Consider the following 26,026-nt stretch of genomic DNA (forward strand, 5'->3'; position numbering starts at 1 on the left):
GTGGTCGTTTTCTATTAAGACAGTAAAATAAATCTTGGGGTGTGGATGGACTCATCTCTTAGTTTTCGAGACCACACTAGGAAAGTTGCTGGCACCTGTTTCGTCCTGCTGCGGGGTCTGAAGCCCCTTCTGAAATTTTTCGACACCACTACACGTCAGCTGGTTATACAGGCTACCATCCTTTCACGCCTCGATTATGCCATCTCTCTTTTACTTGGGGCAAATAAGGCTGCAATGTGTCCAAAATGCCGCTGCCAGAGCCCTGGTAGGCTTCCCGCCATTCTGTTCTGCTGCTGATACTATCCGGAGGCTGCATTGGCTTCCCATGAAGAAACGGATTCAATTCAAGGCACTGTGCCTATCTTTCAAGATTGTGAAATTTGCGCATCCCAGCCTGTTATTCAACTTGCTCACTCTTTATGTTCCCACATGCAGGCTGCGGTCGGCAGGGCAGCAGCTGGTCGTTGTTCTGCGGGTTAAGTGCAGCCGTGCGGGAGGTCGTTCCTTTAGCTATCTGGCAGCTAGGCTGTGGAAGTCTTTGCCGGATCAGATCCGTGGTATGCATTGTGTACTCGCTTTTAGGAAAGCTGTTAAAACTTTCCTCTTTCCTTTAGCCTAACTTCTGGTACTTCTGGCAGTAACCTGGTTTCTGGTCACTGTGCGTATCACACTTCGTAGCTGCAAGCGCCGGGACGCCCCTTTGCTGGGGCAGCTGTGCGCTATACAAGCCGCATTAGCATAACATAGAGGCAGTTGAACAGAAAAAAAGTTCCTAAGCAGACAAGTCCTAGGGCTGATCTCCAGAGCCCTGAAAGTACATACACATATAAGTATATACTAATATACAAGAGGTTTCGAATGCTCAACCTAAAAATGAGACCAGTCAACCTTTGCAAGGGCCTTCCACTGTGTAGCAACACGTGTGGCTGCATTTTAGTAACTTTTGAACCGTTTGAGCTAGAATTTTTTTTTTGTTTACTTCTGCAGATTATGCAGCAAATAGATTGTGGCAAATGCGGCAACTCCATAATAATGCAAAAAACTCTGCGGCAGTGAGATTGCGTACTTCTTGTTTCCCTGAGATAGCCTGCTTCTTGTGTTTGTAATGTTGGGAAGGGTCACGTTTTTAATGCTTGCTGGAATTAGTGGACAATGAACGAAAGGAGATAAGTACATAAACCAGTTTTTTTTTTTTTTTAGTAAAATTAGGAAATACTTCAGGTAGTTAACCCCTTCGACGCTCATGACGAGCTGGGCTCGTCATGAGGTAGCCTCCTCGCACGCTCATGACGAGCCCAGCTCGTCATGTAAAGTGCACTTTACAGATTCCCAGCGTACGGGCGGAATTCCGCCCGCACGCATGCGGTTAATAATACTTCAAGTAGTTAATAATAGATATTAATGAGCTAATCTCCATAATTGTAATAAACTATGAAGAGTAAGCGAAGTGGAAAAAAAATAAATGTTTGAAAGATGTAAATACAGGTTTTATGTGAAAGTACGGGGCTTGGGTAAACTGGGAAAGATGTTGCTTACACGGCCTACCCTTCTGGGGTCTTGGGAACAAGAGCAGCGACCTGCTGATAGGAGTGCGAGGTGCGAGAGAAAACAATCTTCCGTGGATATAGTCTGTAGACTTCAATTCATGGATGTAGGCTGCTGAACAGTCAGAGAAAACCTCTTTCTTCGACTGTGCTCAAGTTGACTCCAGCACACTAGTTATGTGGCTGAGGCGAGCGCTCAGGGGACACCGAGTCTGAAGCTGGTAGGCAATTACTCCAGAGTTGTCTGCATTCTGTTCCCCCTGGAAACCCTGACCTTGTGGTGCACGGCGTTGCTGGGAGGTAGAGCTGTTTGGTTGTGCATGTATTGTTGGAGGCCAAAGGACCTTGAAGGCAGCACCTGTATGAGGGCTGTTTGGGATCTGGGGAGACAGATAGGAGAGTACAGCTTGCCACCCAAGACAGACGATGCAGTTAAAGAAGGGTTAAATACTTTTCAAACCTCAACACATTTTGATCTATGGGCGATACTGAGAGGTTTGATGCTAGGAGCTTGTGTGACGAAGCCCATCACAGAGCGAGGCTAAAATACAAAAAATGTTGCCGGAATCCCATTCCACCACAAGGCACATAGACAAATATGTCTCAACTGTTGAAGGGACACTTTGAAACTAATATGAGGCTGAAAAAAGCCGAACACATGGAACAGAGTGCAACAAAGGTCAATGCTTTGGTGTTGACAGATGTCAATTTGCAGTCCAATAAGAAGGCTCAGAACAAATTCAAGGGTCTATCAGGAAATTGCTATTTTAAGCACAGTTTTAAAACAGTAAGACATTGCATCTTAATGCAACTTTTGATGCTTCAAGCCTTCCCCCCCGTATATTGGTTTTCTTGTACCATGAAGTGTGGGAATTCTCCCCAGAAATGTCTTATGTAAGCAGATTTGGAGACCATCATACTGCAGGGTTACTTTGGCAACTATGTTGTGATGACACGTATATATATCCTTGACTACATTATTTTTGACTCATTCATCCTTTGCTTTCAACTGCTTGTGTTAGTGGCAGTTGTATTTATGTAAAAATGAATATCTTGGGTATAATGTACCTTTAACTGTAAACTCTATTTCTTTGCCCTCTGGCTTTATAAATCAATATCTCAAGTTGAAGAAATGTGTAATTGTGATTTTACAGCATATCAAGTAGCTTGTGCACTTTTTCGATTTCATATTTGGGCTGGTGATGTCATTACAAGGACAACAGTCACTTGAATGTATAATGCCAACGAAGTTTTTAGTTTAAAATCAAACATAAACATTTTAAGCCTACATTTGATTTGACATGTTTCGGTCTTGTTAAATAGAGGAACGGCATTTGCAAAGACCCATAATCTTGAATATTGATTAAAGCATTTCCTCTTTAATTTACCTTCCCCCCCCCAAAAATGTATCTCTTTTTTTTTGTTTGAATTTAAATAGGAAGGTGGTTACAATTGCAAAATCCAAGAAATTTCGAGACAAGCATGGCAAAATTCTTCTGGAGGGTCGGAGATTGATAACTGATGCCTTGGAAACTGGTGCAGAGCTTCAAACCCTGTTTTTTAGCACAGTGGACCACCTGAAAGAGTTGCCATTGTCAAAACTGAAACGCGTGCAACTTCTAAAAGTGAAGTTTGAAGAAATTAAGATATGGTCGGATCTTGTAACGCCTCAAGGTGTGATCGGTAAGTGAGCAGGAAAGTTACCTCAAATTTGGTGGTAACAATGCTGCAAACCAGTAACTGTGCCAGAAATTCTTCTGCAAAGGTTTACCAAGTGCTGTATTAAAGATACCTCTAACATTTCACCCATTGGCATGCCTCTGTGACCAGCGTTTGCACCATAGAGCTCTGTTTAATTGTAGTCAGCAGGCTTTGCACATGCTTATGTATAAAGCTTCCATTTGAATGCAGGTCATCGCAGGGCATACCAACATATACAGCAGTAAATAAAGCAAAATTGTTTTCCATCATAGATGAACAAAAGTAGTCACTTAACACCCGACTCCAGAAATAGGCACGTTTCTCTCTTCTTTCACGTTTGTTGACTACATCTGTTCTCCCCTTTTTTCTTTCTTTCTTAAAAGGGTTGTAAAAGCACTGTGGCTTATGAGTCAGGTTTGTTCTACCTTATCCACTTCTGTGTATCGGGCTTGATTCACAAAGATGTTTCCGTATGTTTGGCTTACTTCTGATTCATCTGTGCTTACTTTAGATTTTTCTAGTGTAAGTGATTCTCGTAGAAAAAAATCTTTGGTAATCTGGCCATGAATGCCCATCATATGTGCTAGAGATCCAGTGAGCTCCAAAGTGTTCACCAGGCAAATTCTAATTTTGCAATGAATAGAAGACCTAATCATGTTGGTTCTCAAGTTAAATTATATTTGATCAGTGTTTAAAAGCGAGAATAACCAATATATACATAGAATTAAAATAGTGGGTGTCCAAGAACATGGATGTTTTCTAGAGAGGCCTTCCAGATGAATCCAGTGACTGAAAGAGGTTTGTTTTGTCTTGGGCTCCTTAGTGATGTCTCTTGTTATCTTGAGGTGGTAACCACATCTCCTTAATACCTTCCTATCTAAAATGTTATGTTTGGTTCTTTTTTGCTACTGTTGAGAAAAAAGCCACCCCTTTTTTTAGGTCTCGCTTATGCAGCGCATGCGCTTTCTTTTAGAGACATGCTGTATCTAGAATATGGGCATTAGGCACCGTCCATCTTTCTAATTGGCTCCTTGGGAACCACGCACCAAAATACTGGCACCTGCTGCACCAGGGGGACTTTAGCCCCAGACTGCCCTGTTCTCGCGCCAGGAGACTTTATTTCACACGCCCGGAGGCGCATAGAGTTACTCGCGGCTCCCACTTCGCGGGACGCACGCGGGCGCGCCCGGGCCAAGGGCGGACCCATCCTTGCCCGCCACTGACCGGAGGCTACGGGGATGATTAGGACAGGGGGGCTGACCAACCAGAATAGGGAGCCAAACGCAAGAGGCTCCCAGGGGGGGTCTCAACATCATGGTCAGCGGGCCAGCGGTGTCACTCAATTGGCCCACAATACCCGAAACTTGCCCGTTATAGACCTCCCTCCAGCATGCTGTCCTTACACGGTGGTCCTAGTGGAGGTTCCAGGACGAGACTGTACAGAGGATGAGTCTAGTGCCCAGTTGATAAACAAGGTAATCCATTGGTTGGGCAAATGTGCTGGGTTAAATACTTCAGACTATAGACACATCCTGATGGCTAGAAGGGTGGCGTTGATTGACCGGTCTGAGAACATTTTCCCTGGGGAAAGTGTGATTGTTACACTTAAGTATCCGGAACTGGCTCAGAAGATTTTGTTTTCATCTTCTCTATCATTTACCATAGACTCTGGGATTAAACCAGTACCACTGGGTTTCTTTTACAGACCACCGTCCACACCCTTGTATCCCCTCTATGTGGCAACACAGGAAGTGGGCCCTAGTTGGGGTGGGGGCAATCTGAATTCTGGAAATCCTTTCGCACTACTGAGGGATTTCAATGACCTAGATTAACTCTCATAGGGGGGGCAAGAGTAGCAAGAATAGATGGTACCGGGGTGGGACACATTGAGGTACAAAGCGGGAGAGTGGAGATCAATGACGAGACATCCGGTGAAACTGATTATGGGCAGAGGGAGCAAGGGAAATTGAGATCTCCTAGCGATTATGGGGCTATTACTGAAACGTCTGGACCTCATGTGAGGCAAATTATGGGTGATTTGAAATTGATCTCGTGGAACGCAGCAGGTTTGACGAGTAAGTTTCAGGACGAGCAGTGGCTCTGCTATATCAGAAACCTTTACATAATTGCCATCCAGGAAACATGGGAGCCAGCAAATACCTTCTTTTTAGAAGGGTACAAAACTTTCTTCTGTCCAGCTCAAAGGTCTAGTGCAGGGAGAGCAAGGGGTGGCTTAATAATGTTTGCAGATTTAGTGTTCAGGGGAGATGGAAGCCCATGCTATGGGAGTCGGATGTAGTACAGGGCCTACAATTTTTAAGCAATACGTATCGTCTGGCACTTATTAATTTTTATAACGCACAGTCAAACTTGCAAGGACTAAAGTGCCAAGACGAATATAGTTGGAAAAATTGCAACTTGAGGTCCAAGTCCAGTCACCTCTAATACTAGCTGGTGATTTTAACTGCCATCTGTATCCCAAATTGAGGGTGACAGATGGTGATTGGCAGACTTGTACATTAAAAAAGGGACCACACATGGAACACAACCAGGTAGGACGAGAGTTGAGTATGCTCCTAAATACCTTTGGCCTAACCCACGCAATGTATATGATTCCCCATCATCCAGATACAACTGTGCCCCCTACCTATAAGGGCAGAGGATGTGCATCTTTTATTGATTTTATCTTTGTCTCTCATATAGTTAGGAGGCTCATTACCACTTTTAATATCGGTCCTAGCACTTTTAGTGATCATAATCCTGTAATTCTATAACTGGTGGCCCCCCAATGTCACCCGGCATCGTACAGTTTGACAGGGGGAAAGATCTCAGCAACTGATCAAGGTGGGCGATTGCGTTGGGCACAGATTGACACTGCGGCTTTTAAAAATTCCCTTTTTACCAGAGGTAAGCAAGAGATACAGAAGTGTTTAGATCTGGAAAATAAGGGACAAGACCTAGTTCAGACTTTTATAGACATTGCACATTTAGTAAATAGCTTTCTAAAAGCACCTGCACATTCATGCTCCAATGATCACACCAAGATGGTTTGACGGCCAGTGTTCGCAGGCCTTTAGAACTTCAAAGAGGGCCCTTAAAAAATTACCAAGAGACAGGGAATGGATTGTGTCCTGCCGCAAAGGGTATAAGCAAGCAGTTAGGACACAGAAGCGCCAACTCCAAATGAAGGTTTGGGAGGATTTAGAAGAGGCTGCTGAGCTAAAGAACTCTACTTATTTCTGGAAGGTCATCAATAGCCCATGTTTTAAAATTCTAACACTCCATGTCTGGCCCATAACTTTTTACCCAAGTATTGGCAGGCTCATTTTGAGGGGCTGTATAATCATCCCTTAAGAGTGGACGAGCCACAGACCTTATACCTCGACCAGAGCAGGGACATTATCTCGTTCACCTTAGAAGAGGTAAGACTTGGAATAGACTTTGTTGCACGGACTAAAGCCCGGGACCAGACTGGATTCCACCTATCTATTCAGAAGCAACCCAGAGGCATGAGCTCCGATTCCGGTAAGGGTACTAAATGCTGCAGTTGCAAATGAAATGCCTCCCTCATGGTCCACCGCCACCATTGTCCCAATATTCAAGAAAGGGGATAGGGACAGTCTACATTGCTATCGCTCAATATTGCTTATTGATGTGACAGCAAAAGTTTTGGTCTGAGTGGTACTGAACAGGTTGGCAGAATGGGCTGAGATGTAAGGCATAATAACGGATGTGCAGTATGGGTTCCCTGCTGGTAAATCTACGGTTGATCATTGTTTAAATCTTTATCTTGTTATTGCAAAGTATACAGTAGTCAAGGCTGGTGCGCTTTTCTTAGCCTTTATGGACCTTACTGCAGCTTTTGACCGTGTTAATCGCAGTAAACTTTGGAACATCATGGGATCACTGGCCGAGGATCCGGCCCTAATTAACAGCCTTAGGTCATTACATTTAAAGACTTCTGCTGCAGTAAGATGCACGCAAGAGGGGAAGACAGCAGAATATTTTAAGTGTCTGTGTGGGGTTAGACAGGGATGTATTTTAGCACCCTTTTTATTTACAATATATATTAATGGCCTGCATTCTGCATTAACCGCACTTAAAGCAGACACCCCAAAGGTAGGTCCAAGACCAGCCCCTGTTTTACTTTATGTGGATGATGCGGTCCTCCTTGTTCGTCCACCTAAGGGCTTGCAGGTTTTATTAGATTGGTTTGTAGGGTTTACTAACGAGTTGGAATTGTCCCCTATTTTAACAAAATCTTATATAATGGAATTAGGGAAGAAGAGTAGGAAGCCAAACACCTATAAAGTAGGTACACATACCGTGGGGCAAGTACAGGCCTTCTCATACCTAGGCATCCTGATCGATGATAAACTTTGTTTTAAACCGTTATTAGAGGGCAAGTGTATTGGTTTGACAAAGTCTACTGGAGCGATTACAAGCTATGCCCACAGATTAGGTAGATGGTCGCCGGGGACAATTTAAAAAGTGTATAACTCCTTTTGTAGCTCTAAAGTTCTATATGGAAGTGAGGACAAACAAACTCCAAAATGAAGAACATTGTTATCTTAGGCATTTGTTGAAAGTCCCCCAGAGTACCCCTGTATTTATTGTGCATGAGGAGCTGGGGTCTAAATATACTTCTGACCTGGTAGCAGTGAAACCTCTTCTGTATTGGGTAAACATATGGTCCAATGTTGAAGCAGATTTTAACAGGCAAATAATTCGGGACTGTCTCTCTCTCTCTCTGGACCATGCGTTGAAAATCCTGTGGCTGAAGTACTTAAACTTGTTTACAATGCTTAGTAGATCAGATTTGGTCTCCAATCCAGATACGGTGTGTGCACGGGACAAAGCGCTTATTAAAGATCTATGTTTTAAATATACTGTGACTCAAAGGGAGGAAATAGAACTGAATAAACCCACGGTCAGAAATTATGTTTCAGTTGTGTCGACACAAAGCATAGAACCGTATCTAACCCTCATAGCCAGTGCACATGATGGATTCAACCTAAACCTCGTAATTAAAAATCTATTTCACCATCTACTGTCTGTACTGGCTGTACCGGCTGGGTACGTGGAACATCCTGAGCAAAAGGGGCTCTGTGGCTGCGACTCTAGGATGCCACAGGACACCCTACATTTTGTTCTTCTATGCCCGTATTATTAATTCCCGAGAAAAGTACCTCTTTAGGGGCTTTTAAAGAAACTCCGATTCAAACGGGCCCGTGTGGCCCTGTTATTTTTAAAACTTGCTCCAGATGTTTTTACCTTATTCTGTGTCTCGAACTTTTTAAGATCTGCTTAAAAGCTAAGAAGTATCTGGAAATCATAAAAGCGGAAGACCACCTATTGAATCTATGTATTAATTAGGATAGTTGGTAGAGTCCTTTTAATGCTTTATAGTAACTATTAAGTACTATTTTTACTGTATTATTCTATCCCGAGGGTGCTTTTTTACCCTTATGATCACTGTTTTCAGATTGATGTGTTGATGAAATTGTACCTTTTTATGGTCATATTTTCTTATATGCCGAATAAAGATTATTATTATTATTAATTAGCTCCTTTTACTGTCCTTCGTAAATCGCAGCTTTTCTTTGGGTAATATCCTCAGTAGTCCCTGCCATTTTACTTTTGGTGCCTCCCACAAGGACTGCCTCGGTTACATGTGCTCTTACTCCTCATGTTATTCATTACTTAACAAGCACTCTTGTTTTTATTGTTACTTATTTAGGCTCAGGAATTCTCTTGCACATGCTTGCTCCCTCTCCTCAGCCCCGTTTTTTAATGTGCACATGCCCTCTACTTGTGCTACACTGTCCTTGCCTATCCACCATGCGTTCCATTTGTTCCAATCCCTCACCGCTCTCTCTCCTGCCCTGCTTTTATTTCCTACTTGCCCAGCAAACCATGGTTCCCTCAGTGCTACGCCGTTATTCGGGTTTGACAAAAATGCTCAGCTGAAATTTGCATGCACGGACTCTGCCCACATATTGCCATTACAAATACATCGATGTCGGGTTAGTACTAAATCAAGGCTTCCAAAAATAGCAGCAGCGCTTTTATACAGGAAGCACTCCGGACTCATGGAGGGTCCCCCAGGGGCACCATAGGACCAATGAGGTGCACTACCTGCTCCCGCATACATCACTCTGTGCAGGCTGGTACATTGTTTTGGAGACACTCTGTCAGGCAACTGAAAGTGTCGGCTCTACTGCTCCTACTCCTCGCAGCACCGCAACAAAAGCTCCTTCTGATGGCTGCTCAGCCATGGAGGGCATTTCTCTTCTTGAGCATATAATTAGTATGGTCTAGCAGTTTGTCAGTTAACAACATCAGGTGAGCGGTATTGTAAGGCTGTGCTTGGCAGTGTCTTCCTGGACTATTATTGACTCTTGCCAGAACCACTGCGGTAAGCTTCTCCCCTTCCCTGACACAATGCTCACCAAACAGTATCTATATTTCGTTTTATACTGCATGGCTATTTAGTCAACACTGTACTTCCTGTCGGATTGCAGGGTGCAGTACCATATAGATGTCCCTTTAGAACTCCAGAGCGACACCTAAAAATCTTTGGTACTGCACCCAGTCTCTGCTTCATGACTAAAAAGCCTCAGTGTACTGCCTTTCAGATTCTTCAGGATCGCAGGGTGCACTACCATATAAAGGTCCCTTTAGAACTCCAGAGCGACACATAATAACCTTTTGGTACTGCACCCTTTCCCTGCTTCATGGGTTTTCTATTATTGCTTATGCTACTGCTGGGAGTCCGAGACCCCATTGTGTCCGGCACAGTAATAATAATAATAATAATCCACATTTGTAAAGCGCACAATCACCCGAAAGGGTCTCTAGGCGCTGGGGGCAGTCGGGAAGATTAAGCAAGCTATTGCCCAGAGTCACATGGTGCTGGGCTAACCTGCCGCCGTAGCCGGGGATCGAACCCTGATCCCCAGATTCCAGCGTCAGTCGCCCTGGCCGCGGCGCCACACCTCTCCCACAGTAGAACATCCTGTCGCTATTCCTTTGGTGCCACGAAACTGCAACCGACAGAAGAATAGGAATAATGCCTAAACGTTCAGCCCTAGAAAAAGGAGTGTAGTGGGAAAGCCTGTTTTTGTTTTTGCTTGCTGGGAACCGCTACAGTAAGCATTTCTCTTTTCCTGACACAATACTCACCAAACAGTATCAGTATTTCGTTTCATACTGCTTGGCCCATGTGCGGCAGAGATCGCATCGAAATGCTAAACTCCAGCCTCTGGTGAGCTAAGGCACAGATACATTACATTATGTTGCATTTGAGGAGGTTCGCAATTTAATGTTTTTTTTCCCACTCATCAGTGTGATTCTGATCAGATTCTTAACCCCTTCGACGCTCATTACGAGCTCAGCTCGTCATGAGGTACACCTCTCGTACGCTCATGAGGAGCTGAGCTCGTCATGAACCGCGGGTTTTTAAAATAAAGTCAGCGCACAGCGGGGAAAATGCACCGCACTGAAGGCATGAAAGAATGCGGGTTGCAGTACATTATGTGGCTAATAGAGGTCCAGAGGGACACATAGTAACAGCCTGTGGTACTACAACACTTCCCTGCTTCGTGGAGTTTTTTATTGCTTAGGCTACTGCTGGGAGCCCCAGACTCCCTCGTGTTCGGCACAGTAGATCAGAAGGCTATGCAACCACTTTTTCATAATGTTACTTCTTTTGGTATAGCGTGCACTTACTTTCTAAATGATCTCCCCACTGCAAAAAAAAAGCTGTCATTTACAACGCCAGTAGCTCTAACTTTCACAAATGAGAGACCAGTTGCATTGTAAATGCTTGTTAAGATCTTGCCTTCTAGGCAATACATGCATATGCTAGCTTACTGTGGGCTTATAGTCTGCCCACTGCTTACTATTGGTTGGCTTTATTGTCCCTCTCATTTGATTGCTTCCTATTCAACCTCTTCTTCTTGTGTTTGTCCCTCCCATAGAGCACGGTCTCATTACGTCTTCTACCACTCACTTTTCAGGTGTTAACTTTTTAACTTTTTTTCTTTTTGTTAAAGCACTCCATGGGAGTGAGCTCTCTTGCTCATGAGTCCCCCCCGCTTCTTTCCATTGTTCTTAACCTTTTACTTTTCCCTTTCACCCCCACCTCCAGGTTGCTCGCTTCCCCATTAGTTTGGTTCCCCTTAGCTCATCCTCTGTTGCTTCCTCCTGCCGCGTCCCATGTTGCTTCTGCTCCACCCCCTTCACCTGCCCCGTGTTGCTTTCTCCCCACCCTCTGTGTGTGCTTCTTCAGCCCTCCTGTTTCTTCCCCTATAACCAATCTCTTTGATTCTGCCCTGCATATTACTTCTGCCCCTCCCCATCCTGTGCTCCATTTTGGTGTGTCTCACCCGTGTTTGTCCTGGAGAAGCTGAGGATATTTGGCTTTGCTTCATCAGGGAGCAAATTCCCTGCACAACCTTTGGATCACCTTTGCTTGGGTGCAAATACTGTAGCTCTACTGCTAAAGGGGCATGGTGGCACAAAGAGCCTCAGGACCTAAATTGCCTGGAGTGTCACAGTGATGGAGGTCAGGCCTATGGCTTTCTTTCACTGAAGTACAGGACTCCTCCTTCTGACGTGTATCACCAGCTGTGCTCCTGCCATCCCAAAGATGCTGCTGTGTGAGTGCCACAGAGGAGGAAAGCAGTGGCTTCTTTCTACTACAGAAGTTTTAGATGTGAATCCAAGAACTCCAAAGTTTTACATCGCGATTTTTAGGTCTCACCCATGAGACAGATTTTAGCTGTTTGTAGGCAGAAGCCTCTTGTAGACCACAGTGCTTTAAGTGCCATGAAAAGGGACCTGAATAATTAGGGTTTAAACTTAGGAGCTACAATCCTGTGCTTTTACTTAACTTGCGACTTCTGCTATTGCATCCTGACATATCGCACAACAACAAACTTATGTCCAAAACAGGCCAGGTCTGCTGGCTTTGTGAGTGCTTGTTAGCAGTTTGATATAAATGAGCAACAACAATTATTTTGTTGTAAATATTTAGAATTGGTAAATACAAATAGTACATATGTGATCATCACCAATTGCACAGTGGAGAGATGTCAAGGATTGGGTGAGAATGTAATCTGAACACTGGTATTGCCCACTGACTTGCACTACCTTCAGTCGCCACTCCAGAGCTCTCAGTCTAGCCCCTTTATGAACTCCCTCTGACAACCATAACTCACCTAGACACCTAAATGCAAATCCTCTCAAATGTACCATATCAGCGCTGAAAAACTCCATAACTCATACTTTTAGAGCAGAGGCCGCTTGGCTTTGCCAATACTTTGTAAATAACAATGAAAAATTACACTTATAGAGCACTTACAAATCTCAATAAATTCAAGGTTTTTACTTATGCTAAACATGCAATGTTTATAAAGTGACATATCGCTAAAATCATTTCCGAACCCATTCGGTCCGAAAGATGAGACTTATTGGCTTTGAAAATGGTTTTTCCTTGAAGCAGGTGAGTATCTTCTTAATGCTGGACCAGTGACCGCTACTTCATTTATCGAGGTAACATACTGTTACTGAAGTCATCAATATGTGATAGAGATCAGTGTGCACTAAAAGATTCAAGTCATTGAGGAAACGCGGCTTAGAGCGGTTATTCTGTAAACATGGTCAGCAGTGATCTTCTCCTGTGACGTCAGTCTAATAGCCAATCATTTTAGTTTTCTGCTGTGATGGCAGAACCATGCACTCTGATGTTTGTTTTATTCCTATTTTTTCACTGATAGGAAAAGTATGTATTGTGCAATTTATAGTGCTTGCTCCCAGCTGTGGCAAACAACTGCTTAAGATGGGAACGTTCAAACTATTGTGTAGATTTTGGTGAACCAACAATTCGATTGTTGTACTGTAAAAGATTGGCAGATATGAAGTGTTTAATGCATGGCCTAGGTGTTGAAGGATAGATTGATTTTTAACCTTTTGAGGTTAATTCTGCCCTTACTATAGTTGATTGTTCATTGTTCCTGGTAGTGAGACGCTTGACGAGATTTTTTTTTTTTTTTGCTCGGGTATTGATACTCTTCCTCCTTGGGTTAGATGGCGACCCTGGCTGTACTGATATGTTTGGATAATCCTGCGCACTGCTACAGTCACCTATATTTAATGCTTGCAATAGCAGTCTTGATGTCCACAAGTCTTGGGGAGTTTTGCCATTAGCAAGAGCATTTCAGGAAGTGAAACAAATGCTCCGTACTAGAAGGATAGTGGGTTCTGTTTTCATCAAACCTGGTTTAATTTGTTTTTTTAGGAATTTTTGCACGACCCGATCACTCAAAAATGTGCTATCCTGCGTCACAGGTTGACTGTTCACTGCCACTGACACTCATCTGCGACAATATACGGGATCCAGGAAACCTGGGCACAATCCTGCGATCTGCTGCTGGGGCTGGCTGTAGCAAAGTACTGCTTACCAAAGGTATGTTCTGATGGCAGGTTGGGCATATCTCAGTGGAGACTGCCAATACTGTACAGTAAATATGTTTCTAAATATGAAGTAGTCTGTGTAGGCAGAATCCACAGACAAAAGTACTGACTAACAGCTGGAAAAGGAATTTCTTAAGTTGTGACTCGTGCTTCAGTGCTAACTGATTAATTTGTTGCAAGCCAGTAAGTATGTCTAGTCTACTGTTTTCTGTGAGGTACTTTGAGTCAGAAGAGTCCTACTCTCACAGACTTGGACTATATGTTGGTGCGTATTAAAATATAACATAAGATTCCCTTAACTAATGAGGTTGTATTTTGTTAGAAAACAAGCTGCTGTGTAAAAGAGGTGGAGCTCGTTTGCTCTATTAGGGGATCCTCCATTAGAGCATGAGTAAAAGTAATCATGCAACAACAATAAAGAAGCCCAAAGGGCATGCCTCTGCAAACGGTGTAAGGATTAAAATCTAACAATACTCTATTTGCAGTTCGGAATATTTTCCTAATATGTACTCTCACAGGAATGGCACTTATTCTTGTAAACATACGTATGCAAATAATCCAGTATGCAATTGGTTCCTCTAAAATACTAAGTTACATTCATCAATCTATTTATATGATTGATACTTTATTGTTCAGTTAATTAAAAGTTACAATTTGTCTGTCACTCTTACATAACCACATGACACATCATAACTAAATATCATTAAAAAAATTTATTTTAAAATAGTTAATCTTCGTAATATTTTCAAAAACTCCAAGGTAAAACTTAAAGTTGAAACATTTCATAAATTCTTATTCCACTTAATACACCCATTGCCCCTTAAATATCCTATTTACACCATTTGGATTAATCCACAATTCACTTATTGCAAAATAATCAACAAAAAGTGCAACATGCCTGTCAGCGATCCTATGTTTAAAATGCACTTTCAAACTGCTTCAAAGAAAAAGAATAAGAAAATTATTCCATAAATTTCCCGGCTTGTGTCTATTTTGCCCACTTTCTTCTTTAAGAATTTTAAAGTGCTTTGTGCCCATATTTGTAAACATCATTGTAAATATTTACCTTAGAAAACTTATGGAGGAAAACAACACAACATTTACAACCACACGCGCATTTATTCGATGGGGAACCCTTACCCTGTGTATCTCATTACCCTCAGTTCGAGCAAGGGTACATTTCATGATCAACATCGTTAATTGTTATTATACGCATTTAGCTAGTTTGCCCTCTGCTACCTCAATGAACTTTAGTAATTTACCAGTGAGTGATAAATCTTCTCCCAACAAACCAGCTATTACTGCTTGATGATATGTGTGAACAGCATATTCAATAAAACCCTCTCTTAGCAGGTATGTACGTTCTCTTGATAGAGCCGGAGGACTACACACTATATGACAAATGTCTTCCCTGTAATAATTACAGAGGTGACGTGACGTTGAATTGCCCACCCTTTTCCAAGCTGGCAAATTACTACAACACTGAAAATTACCTAGCTGGAGACTCATAAGCTATAACTTGACTTTTAAATCGTTTAAGCCCCCCAGATAATTCTGGGGTTTCAGTTGGCCATATGATGAAATCACCATCCAAGTGTGTGATCTTTGCTAGGGCGTCTCTATCCATTATAGATAATACTTTTTTACTGGTCCCTTTAATCAAAATCGCCCTGTGAGAGGAGTAAAATCCATACTTGTTCTGCACTAAAAGTAGTCCTGGTAAGATTAAAATATTTATGAGCTACAGTATTTCTAGGGTCACTTATGGCCTGCTATACGGTTGTCATTTGAGTGGAGTTGATATCTTTTTTAGGTTTCGCACCTGCGAACCGATCGCTTCGCGATCGTCGCAGTGAAACCTATTGCAATCGTTTCTGCTTTCAAGGAGTTAAGGGAGACAGGAGACAAGTGATGTGCACGCGCGGGTGAACGGATCAGGTCACGCGCACTTCCTGTCTCCCATGGCTCCTTGGAAGCAGAAACGCACGCACACACACACAGACCCCCTCCCCTGCCGCCGCGCATTCACACACGCATACCCGTTTCTGTCCTGTGAGCTCCTCGCTACCCCAAGGTCCCCGGAGCCACCTGTACCATATTCACATCCTCTACAAAAGCCTGAAATTCTTTCTGGGGTTCTTACTTGTCCTTCTCGGTACCGAAGATGGATGCAAGATACTCCGCCATCTTCTGTTGCTGCTCCGCACCACCGCCGCCGAAAACGCAACGACTTCCAGCCTCTGGTAGCCGTCACATAAGCTCGGCCTAGCTCCATTCGTGCAACGTCACGATGCGCGTCTCCGTCTACCAGGAAGTAGCTTGCCGTACTGGTGCGCATGCGCAGTAAGAAGAGGCCGTGGAAGGAAGGAAGGGATCGGCTAACGTTGAGTGGGTCATGAAAGAAGAGGTTCTGTCTGTCCAGGCGTAGTCCGTTCTGCTACACGTCTCTCGCTTTCCGATAACGTCCTGTCTTTGGCTGTAGACAGACCTGTCCATCTATTTCTGACACCCTAAAACTGACCCAGACTCAATCCTAACTCTCTCGCCCCCGCGGGAATGGCTGTTTACCTTCTCAAAACTCTCACGGCTTCCCAGAGGACTCCTCTAGGGGCGTCTTACTAGTATTGCATCACTCCTTGTCTTTTCCCGCCCTCTCTCCCTTTCCATGGCGTGACAGGCATTCTCACACGGAAGCTGCAAGCTATCTGCGTTGTTCACCTCCTTACACAAGACACCCATCTCCTTAGCGCTCACAGATCAACAAACCAAACCGCCCCTCCTCTAACCACAGCGCTTCACATATTCCTAAAAATGCTTGCCCCCAAGCCACAGCATAGCCCGCCTCCTCTGTTATTCCACCCACACTACGAGCTCCACCCTCCGCAAATGCATCGCAAGCCATTCACCACCCCCCCGAATATAACTGGCACTGACAGCCCATCTCTCACACATTATACCAGCCTCCTTTTGCACAGTGCGCATACTTCAACAACGCATCCCCCTCAAGCCACAGCTTCTCTTCGCACCTACCGAGCCCTCCCACTTTCATTCCTCGCCACTGTCTTTTCCAGCCTCTTTACCCTCTAACCGTACCTCCTATAGTGCGAGACCCGCGGTACTACTCGCCCACCTCGCATGCACTCGTCGGCCTAACAGCTGTGAGCCCGTGCCTGAGGTGCATCATCAGAGCTGTGTGAATAATAACTGCGTCAGCCCAGTGCTGAGGTGCATCATCAGAGTGTGTGAATAATAACTGCGTCAGCCCCGTGCTCAGGTGCATCATCAGAGCTGTGTGAATAATAACTGCGTCAGCCCCGTGCGTGAGTTGCATCATCAGAGCTGTGTGAATAATAACAGCTGTAAGCAACAGCATCCTCTTGCACACACTCTCACTGCTCAGCAATTCAAAGTTTGCTAAAAAATGTATGCAACGCATTGTCATACACAATGCCAATAACTCAAACTTTAATGCTGCGAAACCTATTGCATTGTAAATGCATGTTTAGTTTATAACAACATTTTAAAAATGCCACGAGACTATTTATATTTTGTCTCTTGAGGCCAAACTCTAATCGAATATGTGCAAACGAAGCCTGTATTGGGAGATTAAATAGGCTCCGAAAGGTCCCTGCCGTAAGGTTATCTATTATTTTATCGGCTTTCTCCCTCAGAGTCTCCACGCCCTAGGACGGGGACGGGGCGTGATTAGCTGCTATGACTTGTAGTAGTGGTTTAGGAGGCAGGCCTCTAAGGGTGTTCCGAAGCAAGGCAAACGCTACATTTAATGCTTTGTTCCTTCTTTGCATCACCACACAGTGAGACTTGAAAGAGACTCTTGCATCAAATATAACCCCCAAATATTTGTACTCTTGTGCTGACTCCAACCTTAGGCCTTCTATATTTATTACTAAACCCTGTGTCACCAGCATGGTGGTTTATTTTTCTGGGTTGTGTTTAAAAACTTGAATCTTACCACAGATTCACAAATTATGATCTCATACATATTGGGTATTTTACATTGCTTTTTAAAAACAGTATCATTAACGTATTAAAAAAACATACATGCTAACAAAACAAGCATTGAAAATGCAATAGGTCTCGCAATAGAAGAGTTTGACATTTTTCGTTTTGCATATGGATGAGTGGCGTTGCGTGGATGAGTGGCGTTGCGTGGATGAGTGGCGTTGCGTGGGTGAGTGGCGTTGCGTGGGTGAGTGGCGTTGCGTGGGTGAGTGGCGTTGCGTGGGTGAGTGGCGTTGCGTGGGTGAGCGGCGTTGCGTGGATGAGCGGCGTTGCGTGGCTGAGCGGCGTTGCGTGGCTGAGTGGCGTTGCGTGGCTGAGTTGCGTGGCTGAGTGGCGTTGCGTGGCTGAGTGGCGTTGCGTGGGTGAGTGGCGTTGCGTGGGTGAGTGGCGTTGCGTGGGTGAGTGGCGTTGCGTGGGTGAGTGGCGTTGCGTGGGTGAGTGGCGTTGCGTGTGTGTGTGGCATTGCGTGTGTGTGTGGCGTTGCGTGGGTGTGTGGCGTTGCGTGTGTGTGTGGCGTTGCGTGTGTGTGTGGCGTTGCGTGTGTGTGTGGCGTTGCGTGGGTGTGTGGCGTTGCGTGGGTGAGTGGCGTTGCGTGGGTGAGTGGCGTTGCGTGGGTGAGTGGCGTTGCGTGGGTGAGTGGCGTTGCGTGGGTGAGTGGCGTTGCGTGGGTGAGTGGCGTTGCGTGTGTGAGTGGCGTTGCGTGTGTGAGTGGCGTTGCGTGTGTGAGTGGCGTTGCGTGTGTGAGTGGCGTTGCGTGTGTGAGTGGCGTTGCGTGTGTGTGTGTGGCGTTGCGTGTGTGTGTGGCGTTGCGTGTGTGTGTGGCGTTGCGTGGCTGAGTGGCGTTGCGTGGCTGAGTGGCGTTGCGTGGCTGAGTGGCGTTGCGTGGGTGAGTGGCGTTGCGTGGCTGAGTGGCGTTGCGTGGGTGAGTGGCGTTGCGTGGGTGAGTGGCGTTGCGTGGGTGAGTGGCGTTGCATGTGTGAGTGGCGTTGCGTGTGTGAGTGGCGTTGCGTGTGTGAGTGGCGTTGCGTGTGTGAGTGGCGTTGCGTGTGTGTGTGGCGTTGCGTGTGTGGCGTTGCGTGTGTGAGTGGCGTTGCGTGGCTGAGTGGCGTTGCGTGGCTGAGTGGCGTTGCGTGGCTGAGTGGCGTTGCGTGGCTGAGTGGCGTTGCGTGGCTGAGTGGCGTTGCGTGGCTGAGTGGCGTTGCGTGGCTGAGTGGCGTTGCGTGGTTGAGTGGCGTTGCGTGGTTGAGTGGCGTTGCGTGTGTGAGTGGCGTTGCATGTGTGAGTGGCGTTGCATGTGTGAGTGGCGTTGCATGTGTGAGTGGCGTTGCATGTGTGTGTGGCGTTGCGTGTGTGTGTGGCGTTGCGTGTGTGTGTGGCGTTGCGTGTGTGTGTGGCGTTGCGTGTGTGAGTGGCGTTGCGTGTGTGAGTGGCGTTGCGTGTGTGAGTGGCGTTGCGTGGGTGAGTGGCGTTGCGTGGGTGAGTGGCGTTGCGTGGGTGAGTGGCGTTGCGTGGGTGAGTGGCGTTGCGTGGGTGAGTGGCGTTGCATGGGTGAGTGGCGTTGCGTGGGTGAGTGAATGGTTAGCTGTTGCTTATGCGACGTATAGCACTTAATACTAAAGTAGGCAGACCTTCTTAGCCTTTGTGAGAATAATAGCAAAATAAAAATAAAAACCAGATCAAGTCAAGGACGCAAACGGCACCATGCTATTGTTTATTTACTCAGATGATTTGCATAAAAATGTAACTTGTGAGCACGTTTCTCTAATTCTCCAATAATCCCATTACAACACTTTGTACAAATGAGATTGGGACTCATCCTTCCGAAGTCGAGAAAAATGTGCAACGCTGTGTTGAAGTTAATTTTTTTAATTAACAAAATGCAAATAATGTGGAGAGATTTCAAGTGATTCAGGAATGGGCGCCCTTGTAAAGAGAAAGTACGGCCGGCCTGGGCAGTGATAGGGGAGGAGGGAGGAGAAATGCGAGTCACGGCAGCAGCAGCCTTTGATGTGCCTGCCGGCCGGCCGTGAATAATTAGGGGGTGAGAAATGCGCTCGGAGGGCTGCCTTTGATGTGGTAATGCGAGGCAGGCAGGCAGGCGGCTGGTGGCATTGTGCACGCGCTTTTTAGGGCTTGCGCAAGCGCAATGACCTAAAAAGCACATGCACTTGAAGGAATCGCCAGTGGAATCGCCAGTGGATAAACACTGGATAAGCCCCTATAGAGCTTCGCCAGCTATGCGCTGAAGCGCATCAGCAGGCGAGCCCTAAAAACCAGTATTATATCCCCCATTATATTGATCACTGATCTGCTCATTTCAACAATTAATCAATGCTTTTGAAAAATAATGTAATCCAAAATATAAAAATGTTATTCATCTTAAAATATTTTGCATCACTTCAACAGAAACCACATTTATTTCCATTGACGCAGTGTTTCAGTGGTACATGATTTTCTTCACCTTCTTCAGGATAAATGCATCAAACGTTTGTTGAAAGATGCATTAAAATGTGGTACCTCACAACGTACCTATATAATTGACACTATATATTATATATAGAAAAATGTTAAACTATAAATTACCCGTAATAAATTAATATCCAGGGTGAGGAGTATTGCATTACGGAATGTGCATGAATTCAAAGCCACTACTAATCTAGCATTATACACTAATATTGTGGATTAAACGTTCTCCAATTCTGCTAGATGTATAATAACATGTATTCAGTCTTACCTGTTGATATCATGGTTATACATATTTTTTGTCTCAATTTTATTGACATTTTCTGTCTTGACAGTCTATTTTATTTACACCGTATTTCTTAGCTGTGTCAATTATCCCCTATTCAAATAGGTTCTCAATTCTCATCCCTCTCAAAAGGTACAATCTGTTTGTCTGAATTTAAAAAGCTTAATTAAAATATACCTCTATCACATATATCTGATTCCTAAGAATTTATAGTAGTCTGGTTTGATTACCTTTATATTAAAACTCTCAATCACTTGCAGACCTAAAAATATGGACCCTATCAGTATGTGGCTCTACTCTCTTTACTGTGTTTCAAAAATGTTCCTGTCTCTCTTATAATTAAATATGACAATAGAAGCAATGTCAAGTGTGAAATAAAATTAAATCAACCATATTAGACCAATATAGCGAGTAAAGTACTCGAGAGGAAAAACAAGTCACCTACCTTTAACAGTTTACCATCACAATGGTGCGTAATGCAGAGTACGCCTCTTTAGTTGTTCCCATACGGTATTCTGGGATTCTCAGTGAAAGGTTTAAACGTTTTGATGCTCTTCCTTTATAGAACTTACTGAAATAGCCTGCACCACAAACTTTATAAGTAAGAACTGTACATTTTAATATAGTCTACTGCCGATTGCTCCGTAGAAAGACTTTACCAGGGCTTCATTGGATTTTCCTAATTTCTTAATGACAACAGCAATGATGTACACAAGCAAAATTTCATAGTACTCAAGGGTGGTAAATGTCACATGTCTCAGGACTAATTGTTACAGGTAAGTAAATTGTTCATCACTTTTCACATTATGTGGTAGGCGAGGTCACACTTGTGAATTTGCTCATATTGTAGTTCCCAAAACGGGTGGGTGTTCATGCATGATCTTTTGATGTATTTCGGTTGTTAATTTGCCTTGCCTATGCCCTTAATCTGCTTTGAGCTACCTTTCTCATCCACTGCTGTTGTGACTCCTTACCACCAGAACATATTTTTGAACAACTGAGATGGTCCACTCTAGGTGGGGAAAGAAGGGTTTCATTAAATGACAGAAAGTAAGACAAACGCCGAATTTTATTTCTAAATTGCTGAATTTCCACACTGCTTGCACTCAGCACACCTGGCACCCACTTGGCACCATTTTCGCCTTGTTTTGACGATCCCAGCCGATTTTAGGGCTGAAGATCGAGGTGCAGAGTAAACAGATTCTACGGCGGCCATATTGGGTGAGGGGGCGAGAGCGGTGAGAGCGCTCCAGTCTCCTGTACTTAAGGAGCCCCTAGGAGGCAGGCGCGTGATTCCAACGCCTTGCCAACACTTTGTTTGTTATCAGAACACGCTAGGAGCAACTTAGAGCTACTGCGTGCAACGTGTTTGTACTTTTTAAAAAACGCCGAATTTTATTTCTAAATTGCTGAATTTCCACACTGCTTGCACTCAGCACACCTGGCACCCACTTGGCACCATTTTCGCCTTGTTTTGACGATCCCAGCCGATTTTAGGGCTGAAGATCGAGGTGCAGAGTAAACAGATTCTACGGCGGCCATATTGGGTGAGGGGGCGAGAGCGGTGAGAGCGCTCCAGTCTCCTGTACTTAAGGAAACGGTCGTTCTCCGCGCTAGCGGTCGCGTTTGCGGACGCGCCTCCTCAGCGCCGGAGTCACGCCAGAGTCAGCCCGTCTGCGCCCGTCAGCGCTCCGGTAGCAGACGGGGCAGGACGGCTGGCTGGCATTTACTTCTGGTTGGTGCCTTACTCTTCTCAGCTTCAGCTATGTGTTTCTCTTACTCGTCAGAGACCCTCTTAAATATCCGTCCTCCGGTAGGTCGCTGCCACTCTGTCTTTCCCGGTTGCCGTGCCCTTAGAAAAGGCTGCACTGAGTGCGGATGGCGCTTTCCTATACACAACAAGCCGAAACTGATCCATCAACCTATCACTATCACTTGCCTACTCCTTAACACACGTTCCCTAGGCTGTCATGCGCTAGATATTTGGAATTTGCTCGATAACTCTAATATATCTTGCCTTTTTCTCACTGAGACTTGGCTTAGTGATACCTCGGCCCCTGACTTAGTCAACGCCATCCCACCTAATTATTCCATCATCAGGAGGGACAGAACATCTGGGCGCGGGGGTGGTGTGGCTATCATAGTCCACAACCAGCTGCACTGCACTACCTTCCCGATAGACAATATTCAGGACACCGAAGCGCTCGGCTTCACACTTCATTTGTCTCCCTACCAGGCATGTACCGGCATTCTCGCATATAGAACTCCCGGTCCCTTAGGCTCTTTCCTGGATGAATTACAGGTAGCACTTTCAGTCCCATGTCTTAAATCGGAACATTGTTTACTTCTAGGCGACCTAAACATACACATGGATGAGGCCACAAATCCTGACACAATAAAACTCATGGAGGTCACAACAGCATTAGGACTTATACCTTTCATTCACGATCCCACGCATAATAAGGGCCATACTCTGGACCAAGTTTTTTCCACCGTCCCTATTAATGTACTTGCTCCTCAGCCAGTATTATGGTCGGATCATTACTTAATCTCTTTTTTCCTATTAAGTACCCCTCCCCCTAGACCAAATCCCACCATCTCTGCTAAACGACTTTCCAGGCCTTTTCATCTGCTCTCTAATGAGATGCTACTACAGGCCATGTCATGTTCACCGTGCACCTTGTCAGGTAATGTGGAAATCGATCTAGCTCATTACACTGAATGGCTCACGACTATACTGGCGGATCTCGTGCCTGAGAAAGCCGCTAAACCCGGAAACAAACGTCCTTCCGCTCCTTGGTTCACATCTCAGCTCAGAGAAGCCCGGCAAAACTGCAAGAGAGCAGAAAGAGCCTGGAGGAAAGACTACAAACCTCTTGAGAAAGAAAAATTTAAAAACTTAACTAGATCCCACCACAAGATGATTTGGAGTGGAAAAAAATCTTATCTTGAACGTCGGATAGACGAATCTGAAAACTCCTGTAAGGAAATCTTTAAAATTGTTAAGGATTTTACTTCTCCGTCCCTAGGTATCTCTGCTCAGTCTCACTCAGAACCTTGGCTGACTGAACTGGCACATTATTTTGTAGATAAAATAACATCTATTCAAGCCTCTCTTGCTATTTACTCTAAACAGTCTCAGGATGCTGCTCTTGGTGCCCTCTCCTCTTCACAACCCACCCTCTGGGAATTCCCGCAGCTGAGCCTTGCTGCTTCATTAGACCATCTGACAGGCTTGAAGTCGGGCTCTCCTCTAGATCCCTGCCCGGTCTCTTGCCTCAACAAAATAGCCCTTGTGCTAAATGGCCCCATCAATTCCATTCTTAATTCCTCACTGTCTTCTGGCTTGGAAGAGTGCTCTCATCCTTCCACTCATAAAAAAACCCAGCTTTGGATCCCATCATACATGCCAACTACAGGCCTATTTCTCTCCTCCCCGCTCTAGCGAAGGTGGCGGAAAGACATGTGCACAGATCTATCTCTGATTTCATCGAGAATAACAATCTGTTGCACACTACTCAATCTGGGTTTCGTGCGAATTACAGCACAGAGACCGCGCTACTTGAAGTCACCACCGCCATTAGAGAGGTCTTGGATACTGGAGGAAAGGCCATGTTGGTCATGTTGGACCTGTCGGCGGCGTTTGACACCGTTCCCCATGATACCCTCCTAACTCGACTCTGGGATTGTGGTCTCCGGGGGACGGTGTGGAACTGGCTCAAATCATTTCTAGCTAGCCGTCGACAAACGATCTGGGCGCCACCTCACTCCGCAGCTATGGCAACTCTGGAAGTGGGGGTCCCTCAGGGGTCTATTCTTAGCCCCCTGCTCTTTAACATCTTTCTGGCCCCCCTTGCAGAGGTTGCGGAGTCGTTTGGCGCTCAGATCGTGTCGTACGCTGACGACACCGAGCTCTTGTTCACATACGACAAGAATGAGGTGTTCGATGGGATCCGTATCAGAGGCTGCCTAGAAGCAGTCTTTGATTGGTTCAAAAGACACGGCTTAAAATGCAACTCCGATAAATCGGAGCTGCTCTTTTTTGGATGTGTCTCGGAACCAAACTGGAAAAGTTGGTGGCCACAAGACCTGTTTCCACCTGCAAATGCAAGTACCAAGGCTAAAAACCTAGGTATCATTGTTGACAATGAGTTAACCTTTGGGCCTCAAATATCCTGTCTCTCCGGGAAATGTTTCGGGATCCTGCGGATGCTCAGGAAATTCCTCCCCCTGATTTCTATGAACCATCGAAGGATCATTGTTCAAGCACTTGTCGGGTCGCGATTAGACTATGTAAATGTCCTCTATCTAGGACTCCCTAAATATCTCGTGAGGAGACTTCAAGTAGTCCAAAATTCAGCTGCCAGGGCTATTTATGGACTCCCTAGACGAGCTAGTGCTTCTGACTTGTTGAAGGAATTGCACTGGCTTCCTATAGCCAAGAGGGCTCTTTTTAAAAGCCTGACACTGACCTACAAGGCCCTTCACGACTCAGGCCCTAGGTACATTAGGAAGCGTCTTGCTCTTTACAAGCCGAGCAGAGCTTTGCGATCTGCCTCCTTGTCAAAAATGGTCGTTCCGTCCATCAAGCGAACCAGACAAGGGGGGCGCTCTTTTCATTACCTGGCCCCGCGCGCTTGGAATGAACTTCCCATTTCTCTCAGACAGGCCCCTAGTCTGATGTCTTTCAGAAAGGCATTAAAAACCTGGCTTTTTACCAGTTAACTTCGCTGTTCCTTTTATTCTGCAGTTATGTTCCTTTACCTAAAGGACTTCTTCGCCAAAGCGCCGGGACACTCCTACTGGAGTAGCCGTTGCGCTATAGAAGAACCCAAATAACATAACATAACATAACAATGCTTTAGCTATTAATTGATTGAGTGAAAGATGTTGTTTTGTGTGCAAAAAGAAGGTGAAAGCCGTGAACTGAACAGCCATTGGTTAGTGGTTCACCTTACCACATAGGTACTGTGCAATTATTAACGTGTTAGTCCCCTTTGACCACTGAGGCAATCGTGGCAGATGGAAATATTTGACGATTGAGTGAAGACCGTTGGCGGCCATCCGGAAATCCTGTTCGGATTTCTTTCCGGCCAACCCCATCAAAATGGGTTGGTTGGAAAGGAATCCGGGAAAACCAAAGGTGGTGATGGACGGAGCGTTGACAATACAAACACTCACCCCCAGTCAACTGATCTGGGTTTAATCCATTACCGTTCTTTAGCTCACTCGGCCACCCCAGTTCAGACATGGCCATATGCAAATCAGTCTGACCCTGTGCCTCAGGGGAACAGTCCAGCCCGAACTGCCAAGCCATGTCTTCCCTGGACCGGAATCAAGCTTCCCAGGACCGGTTTCTGGCATTACAGCCGTCTTAAGCCGGGCTTGCTTGACTCCAGTGGCAAAGTGAGCAAGGGACTCACGTCTGAGCATACACTGCCAACTTAGGGCGAACAAAGCAAAACCAAAGGTGGTGATGGACGGAGCGTTGACAATACAAACACTCACCCCCAGTCAACTGATCTGGGTT

At 45.1% G+C, this 26,026-nt stretch overlaps 1 protein-coding gene across 2 annotated transcripts in view; it reads left to right on the forward strand.

Moving 5' to 3' along the window:
- MRM3 (mitochondrial rRNA methyltransferase 3) overlaps positions 1–26,026 on the forward strand; it is a 65,167-nt gene that overhangs the window by 15,500 nt on the left and 23,641 nt on the right. Inside the window, exons 2-3 of one of the 2 annotated variants that reach the window (XM_078679881.1) lie at positions 2,983–3,227; positions 13,549–13,716. In XM_078679881.1, coding sequence (XP_078536007.1) covers positions 2,983–3,227; positions 13,549–13,716 — 413 coding nt within the window. The remainder of the gene's footprint in view (positions 1–2,982; positions 3,228–13,548; positions 13,717–26,026) is intronic. The other variant, XM_078679882.1, reaches the window with a different exon arrangement.

Source organism: Lissotriton helveticus, chromosome 3_1, assembly GCF_964261635.1.
Source record: "Lissotriton helveticus chromosome 3_1, aLisHel1.1, whole genome shotgun sequence".
In the NCBI taxonomy this organism is placed as follows: domain Eukaryota; kingdom Metazoa; phylum Chordata; class Amphibia; order Caudata; family Salamandridae; genus Lissotriton; species Lissotriton helveticus.